Below are 7,582 nucleotides of genomic sequence, written 5' to 3' on the forward strand. Positions count from 1 at the left end.
AAAAAAATAGAAATTTAAATTTATTATATAAAAATAAATAAATAAATAAATAAGTGTGGATTAACTGAAAGAAATGGAAGATTTGGGTTGACGGTTGTTGTTGAGTTGCAGATCGGAAATCCTCTTCTGGACATCCGAGTAGACGCGAATGCCCTAGACCAGTACTGGTGGTCTCACGGCCTCATCTCCGACGCTGCCTTCCACCTTCTCAATTCCGTCTGCAATGCATCTCGTCTCGTCACCGAAGGAATCACCAGTTCCCTCTCTCCCCATTGCATCTTCGTCGCCACTAACGTTTCCAAAGAGCTCTCTCCTGCTATCGACTACTTCGATGTTGCCGCCGGCGACGCTTGTCCCTCCGTCAACGCCTCCGAGTTCGCCGATCTCGATCGCAACGATCCTCTGCGGTTCACTCTGTTCCGCGACTTCTTACATGTTCAGGTGAGTTGATTCTTCTCGCGATTTAGGGCTTTTTTCTTTGTTTTTTTTTTTTGTTTTTCTCTGGCTGTGTGATCTGGAATTTTTGTTCTGTTCGATGTTTTGTGTAGAGTACACGGGAAGATCGAGATCCGTGTGTGGGAGAATTTGTAGCGAAGTATTTGAATCGAAAGGATGTGCAGAAAGCTCTTCATGCGAAGGTCGTTGGATTTTCGGAATGGAGACGCTGCCGATTGAGGAAGTAAGGCTGCGATAAACCTTTTTTCTTTCTTTTGTCTAGATTTTCTTCTGAGATAATTGAGTTTGATTTTTTATCTTGATTTTTGTTTCGTTAGAGAGTGGAAATATGATCTGAGGAACAGATTGGTGCCAACGATCGATATCGTTGGCGCGCTCGTGAAGTCCAAAATTCGAGTACTAGTCTATAGGTACGCTAAATTCTACTTGCTCTATATACCTTCTTCAAATTCTCATTTTTGATTTCTTTACCAAAATCTTCCAATGTGAATAATCGCAACATTTCTAAAAATGTAACCGTAAATTTGTATTAAATAATTTCAATCGTAACAATTGATCCATAATACTAATTAGGCACGAACATTTTTTTACTGAAATGTGGCAGTGGAGATCAAGATTCAGCTTTACCATTTACTGGGACTCGGACATTGGTGGATTCACTAGCCAAGTCATTGGATCTGTACCCAACTGAGCGTTACAGAGCCTGGTTTGCTGATAAAAAGGTCACTCACTTTTTCACTCATCCCAACAAATGCTCATCCAAAATTCTAACATTTTCTCCTTTTGCCTTTTTCATTGTCTCGTCTATGTTATTTTTCACTTTTCCTAACAACCCATTCTGTGTTCTTAATCAAATTAAATTAACAGAAAGTGTCCGGTAACCATATATGTATATACTTTAGCTTTGAAAATTTCTTTGAATCCTATAAACTGTTTTTTTATGAGAAGCAAACTTGCATACATATTGGTTAAGTAGTAGGTCCTATTGATTCTTTATAATGTTCATTTACTTTGGATTTAATATAATATATAAGTGATTCTAGGACTATTTGTTTAATTAGTTACTGGACATACAGTTATAATTCATTAGTGTATGCAAGTACAATCTGTTCTTCTTTTCTGAAATAGAAATTTTAGAACAAATGACATTAAATTTGGTGATTTTGTTTGATGAATTAACAAATCACGTCGTGTTATAATTTACTAATGTATGCAAGTATGATCTGTTTTTCTTATCTGAAACAGAAATTTTAAAACAAGTGACATTAAATTTGGTGATTTTGTTTGATAAATTAACAAAGCACGTTGTGTTATAATAAAAGCATGTCGTGTTATAATTCACTAGTGTATGCAAGTATGTTGTGTTCTTCTTTTCTGAAATAGAAATTTTAGATCAAATAACATTAAATGTGGTGATTTTGTTTGATGAATTAGGTTGGGGGCTGGACTCAAGTCTATGGGAAGTTCTTATCCTTTGCCATTGTGAGAGGTGCATCTCAAAGAACAGCACAAACTCAGCCCAAGAGATCTCTACTACTTTTCAAGTCGTTTTTGGCTGGAAAACCGCTGCCGGAAGCCTGATCAGGTATTTAGAAGGAAAGAAAAAATAAATAAAATGAATGAAATGAATAGAAAACTGTCTTTTTTATGCTTCTTTTAGGGTGTGGGATCTGTCATCCCCACCTCCAATTACTCAGAAAAGCTTGGACAATTGAAGCTCTAATAAATTAACAATGGCTGTAAACAGAGATCATCTATACATGACTTCTGCTGTGTAACTTTTTTTCCCTTAAGTTATTTTGTATCAATGGTGATTTCAAGATATTATTAGCTTGAAGGAGACCTGGTCGAAAGTTTCACAGTTTTTCAAAATTTAAGGTTTGTTAAAAGTTACTGGGAGTGTTTGTTAAAAGTTAAAATCCAATTTTTTTTTTTTTTTTTTTTTTTTTCCATTTTCAAAAACATTTCAAAATCAATTCAAGATTTAATTTTGCATATTTAAATGTAATTTTTATAGAGTCAAAATTACCTTTATAAAAGACATGTTTCAAAATAATTTTAAACTTGATAAAAACGGTTTTAGAGATCGATGTTGACGATTGAAGTAATAATAATAAGAGTTGCTTTAGATTTAATGACTTAAATGGCCAACAAATCGTTACGTTATAGATGCCCAACACGACAAGTAATTTTGACCATTTCAAAATCGTTACATTCGAGCGTAAAACATTTTTGGCATCATTATCTCAACCCAAATGTCTTATTCAACACAAATAAAAGAAGGGAAAGATGAAGCAACAGAGGAGGCAAGAAGAGAGAGGAATAGTTTATTTTAAATAAGAGTGAGTTGTCTACTGAATAATAAGAAAACAGAGCAACAGATTACAAAACTATGGCACTGCTGTGTTAAACAACTTGTAATTTTCATGGCCTCACCAAGTTATATTACAGACCAATATCATCCCTGTTATTGCTATCCAAATAAGTCTATTTCCCTACTCTATCCAGCCAGATATAAAGCCAAAGCGTCTTCAAAGCTGAATCTCTAACATGTCAACTAAAAATCTTCTAAGCAGTACTACAGTACTCTAACCAGCTTCCAAACATAGGGGGACAAGAGCTGCTTACCTTGCCACAGTAAAATTTTCGAGGTAACCGAGACTCCACCGAGCTTTCCAATTTTTGATAGCATTACATTAGAAAAGCCTAATGTATGCCATCAGCATGGACCAACCTCAGCTGCAACATGCTCTTTTAGATTGTTTGCAGGAGAAGACATACTAAAACTTCTACAGACCAAAAAGAAATCTACTAATTTACATGATAATACAAATTCTGAAATGAACTCTCATTTGACACATTAAAGCTATTAACCCTTGAGTGAAGATTTGGCCCAAGTAAATTCTACCTGGTAACTTACTGCCTTGGTACGGGTGGCGGCGTCGACTGCTGGCCTTGCCCATAAAAACCTATACCTGGTGGCCGATAAAATCCTGCTGAAGTAGGCAGTGACAGCTGAGGCTGCTGCTGCTGCTGCTGCTGCTGAGGCGGCTGAGACATTGGCCTGCTCAAACCCATTGCAATATGAGGAGGCAAAGGAGGTGGAGGTGGTAGAGAATATGCTCCAAAACTATACGGTGATACCCCCATTAATCCACCAGACTGCGCATATTGATTCACTGGTGGAGTTGAGGACAAAGATGGTGGTGCTGGTGGAGGTGGTGGAGCAAATGAAGCTTGACACGGGTTCGCCTGGGATACAGGTTGCCCGTTTGCTGATTGTGCAAGAGGCACACTTGTCAATTGTTGTTGTTGCATAGGTGTAATGAATGATGCGCCAATACCATCTGAACCGCTGACATCGGATATAGGCATTGGCTTCTCAAGTTTCTGTCGTTTCTCAGAGGGGAATATGGACAATGAAGCAAACCCAGATGATTTTAGGCTACCATTCATGGAAGCAGCTTCTTCTGCAACAAGGGATGAAAGAACAGAGGTAAGCATCTGTGCCGAAGATGTAGAAGCAGCCAACTTCGCAGCAACAGCAGCAGCAGCTGCTCTCTTCGTTTCATCTTCACTGGTTTTAGGACCAGCAAAAGAAGCCATAGCCTGGACAGGAGAAGCGATTGCGTTCTGTTGGACAGAAGGTAACTTAGTATCAATCACATGGGTTGTTTCTGTCGGTACATTAATGGTAGTAGCTGAAGGACCAGGAACTGGAGTCGAAGTAGATCTCTTCCGAACATTACTTGCTAGCTCAATTTGAGATCGAGCAATCTGCAGAGTCATAAGCAATAATTTCCAATATACATAAGCAAACTGAAATTAGAAAATGCCGAACTCTAAAGCTAATTGTTTTACGTTCCCCAAAATACGTGATATATTTCATATTAGATCTCTGTCCATGTGAATGGTAGAAAACATTCAACAAGTTGACAGAGATGGATACAGTCAAACTTACATCAAGCTTAAAAAGACCCCTAAAATAAAATGTGTCCACATAACTATACACTTCAACAAGTTCATTCAGTTTGATCTTTCTCCTATACGTACTTGCTACAGTAAAATTTTATTGTGATCACTTGCTCAAGGGTGTCTATGTCCACCACCACCTTGTGTCTACAATGAAAGAATTATATTAATCTGGTACTCTGATTTAAATGTTTCAAGGCGTACAAAAGTTAAACGTTTTGACATCCAAATGTCTTGAACCATCTTTCAACGTTCCAAGGTATTAAGGACATATCAACCCACCTTCCAACTAACTTTAGGCCAACAGGTGATCCCAAACCTAGACTCTTGCTACTTCAGAAAAGAAAATATAAAGACAGGTTTATCTTACCTGCAACTGATTGCGAACTAGTTCCAGCTTTGATTCCTGTAATTTTTCCCAGAGAAATCAACTTCACAAAGTAAGTATCTCAAAAATATCGAGGAAGCTTGCAATCAGGATAAATAATTGGAGGAAATAAAAAAGATGAAGGAAAGTTACTTGGTCCAGAAGCGCTTCTACAAGCAAGGAAACCAAAGAAGCCCTAGTTGCCTCAACACTTTCGAGTTGCCTAATACATCGTTGAATTACATTTTCCTGCTCTTGAAGGTCGTCAAGCAATGCAGACCTTGGTTGAGTTCCTATTTTGGAAGGAAAGTACAGGGAGTGTTTCTCTTATAATACGTTTCAAGGAATAAGGACTCACGACACAAGCATAAAAATATAGCAGTAGGAATTCTATATGCCAGAAAAAAATAAGCCCGAGAATATAATGACCACTGCATTACAATCTATAGAGAGAAGTGCATTAGTTGTTTAAAAATAAGATACGTATGAAATAAAATTAGGGTTTCGAAGCAATAAAAATATGGGAAGATGTCCCGTTCATTTGGTCGATGTTCCAACACTCAATTTGGATTGGAGATTTCTCTCATTCATTCTCAGCATGCTCACTAAGGCTACAAAGGTTGAATCTTTGCATCCTTCCATGAAGATTCAGCCACCTGATGGTAAGTGACTCCACTATAAAGCATCTCCTTAAGTGGCTGTGTCCTTTACAAATTCGTTCAGCTGGGGAAGAATTTAGATATGAAGGCCTTGTGTGAAGAGTCCAGATGGCTGAATTCACTGAAAAATACCAGAGGAGTCATGATTCCAAACTAGAAAGTCAGGAGTCAGGAGTCCTTTACACAATAATGAATGTGGTGGAGGATTTCAATCTGCTAGAACTGGGGAGCTATAATGTTATTAGGGGCATGAGAAGGCAGAGATCTTTTTAAAACAAGAAATATAATTTTTTATCGAACATATGAAAAGAGACGGATGTTTCAAAGATATGAACTCCAAGAAGAGTGAAAGAAAGTAAGGAACAAAACTATAAAACATAAATGAACCAACCAACAAAGAAGTAGCGAGCTAACAAACAACAAAGTCCGTCAAAGACCCTGTATTGACAAACAGAAGATGGGGCGAGCTGACGGACAGTGAAGGACGTAAGATGACAAATGATGGCCTACACAGGAGACATGACGCAAACAGCCTGATTGCAGGTCAAAATGTTGCAGGTAATGAGTCGAAAGGACAGGTCGTGGTAAGGTGGTATGAAGCAGTATACCTACCTAGGCATGGCTCTTAAATCTGTACCCTCGAGTTACCTAGCGCCTATGATGCATCTTAAAACACTGATATTAAGTACATAGATCTATGTACAGCACAAATTCTCAATTTAGTTTGATCTGATATCCTATACAGCGAAGTCCAACACTACCAATCACGTTACAAGGCAAAAAGTAAAAAAATAAAAATAAATAACAAAGAAAAGCCCATCACCAAAATATTCAATTCCCATGAATAAAGAGATTTTTTTAACCATAGATAACTTCTCAATGATATAATGAAAAAGTATAAATTGAACCTATCATAAATATTTTTAATAGCACACTCTTTATAAGCTAAAATACTTGATTATTTTGTTCTATCGAAAGTCTATAGAGCATGACTAGCACCTTTTACAAAAGACCACCTTTATAATGCAAAGCTTGGCTTACTTGACAACATCTTGAACTAAAATTGCATGAGATGACTAAAGTAGATGAGGTCATACCTTGAGCTAAGGAAGCATTCAAGTCTTCCTCAATTTGATTCAGATGATGAGTAGCAGAACTACAGTCGTTCAGAGCAGCATCCTCATTCAGATGTTCATCAAGTACAGATTGAAATGCAGTAAGAATCCTCTCTGGAACACCTCCAACAGCCAGTTTCTAGAGTAAACCAATAAAGATATAGGGGTCATAACACAAGAAATAAAATGGAAACTGCAATATTCCGCTGCTACCACAGCCAAGCTCTTACAATTCTCACAGAGTGGGCATCCCTCTTCACTATTTTTTTAGGATTTGAACTCTTGCCATTGCTGCTGGGTAATGGAGTTGGAGGTGGATATTTACCAAGCATTTCATCCTTAAGATTCTGACCCCGAGAACCAAAAACCTTCCTTTCTTCCCAAATGTTGACCTTANAAGTCCAACACTACCAATCACGTTACAAGGCAAAAAGTAAAAAAATAAAAATAAATAACAAAGAAAAGCCCATCACCAAAATATTCAATTCCCATGAATAAAGAGATTTTTTTAACCATAGATAACTTCTCAATGATATAATGAAAAAGTATAAATTGAACCTATCATAAATATTTTTAATAGCACACTCTTTATAAGCTAAAATACTTGATTATTTTGTTCTATCGAAAGTCTATAGAGCATGACTAGCACCTTTTACAAAAGACCACCTTTATAATGCAAAGCTTGGCTTACTTGACAACATCTTGAACTAAAATTGCATGAGATGACTAAAGTAGATGAGGTCATACCTTGAGCTAAGGAAGCATTCAAGTCTTCCTCAATTTGATTCAGATGATGAGTAGCAGAACTACAGTCGTTCAGAGCAGCATCCTCATTCAGATGTTCATCAAGTACAGATTGAAATGCAGTAAGAATCCTCTCTGGAACACCTCCAACAGCCAGTTTCTAGAGTAAACCAATAAAGATATAGGGGTCATAACACAAGAAATAAAATGGAAACTGCAATATTCCGCTGCTACCACAGCCAAGCTCTTACAATTCTCACAGAGTGGGC

General features: G+C 37.3%; 2 protein-coding genes across 2 annotated transcripts; one reads left to right on the forward strand and one right to left on the reverse strand.

The window, feature by feature from the left end:
- Positions 1-71: 71 nt before the first annotated feature.
- LOC111786278 (serine carboxypeptidase-like 45) lies at positions 72-2,247 on the forward strand (the record flags this gene model as incomplete). Its single annotated transcript, XM_023666587.1, has 5 exons — positions 72-441; positions 549-679; positions 774-866; positions 1,061-1,178; positions 1,891-2,247. Coding segments are annotated over 5 exons (859 nt in total), but the record flags the coding sequence as incomplete, so codon positions are not given.
- Positions 2,248-2,795: 548 nt separating this feature from the next.
- LOC111786279 (regulation of nuclear pre-mRNA domain-containing protein 1A-like) lies at positions 2,796-6,955 on the reverse strand (the record flags this gene model as incomplete). Its single annotated transcript, XM_023666588.1, is given in 5 exon segments — positions 2,796-4,233; positions 4,799-4,834; positions 4,949-5,088; positions 6,552-6,708; positions 6,800-6,955. Coding segments are annotated over 5 exon segments (1,350 nt in total), but the record flags the coding sequence as incomplete, so codon positions are not given.
- Positions 6,956-7,582: the final 627 nt, after the last annotated feature.

The sequence above is a fragment of the Cucurbita pepo genome, unplaced genomic scaffold (genome assembly GCF_002806865.2).
Source record: "Cucurbita pepo subsp. pepo cultivar mu-cu-16 unplaced genomic scaffold, ASM280686v2 Cp4.1_scaffold001286, whole genome shotgun sequence".
Classification (NCBI taxonomy): Eukaryota; Viridiplantae; Streptophyta; class Magnoliopsida; order Cucurbitales; family Cucurbitaceae; genus Cucurbita; species Cucurbita pepo.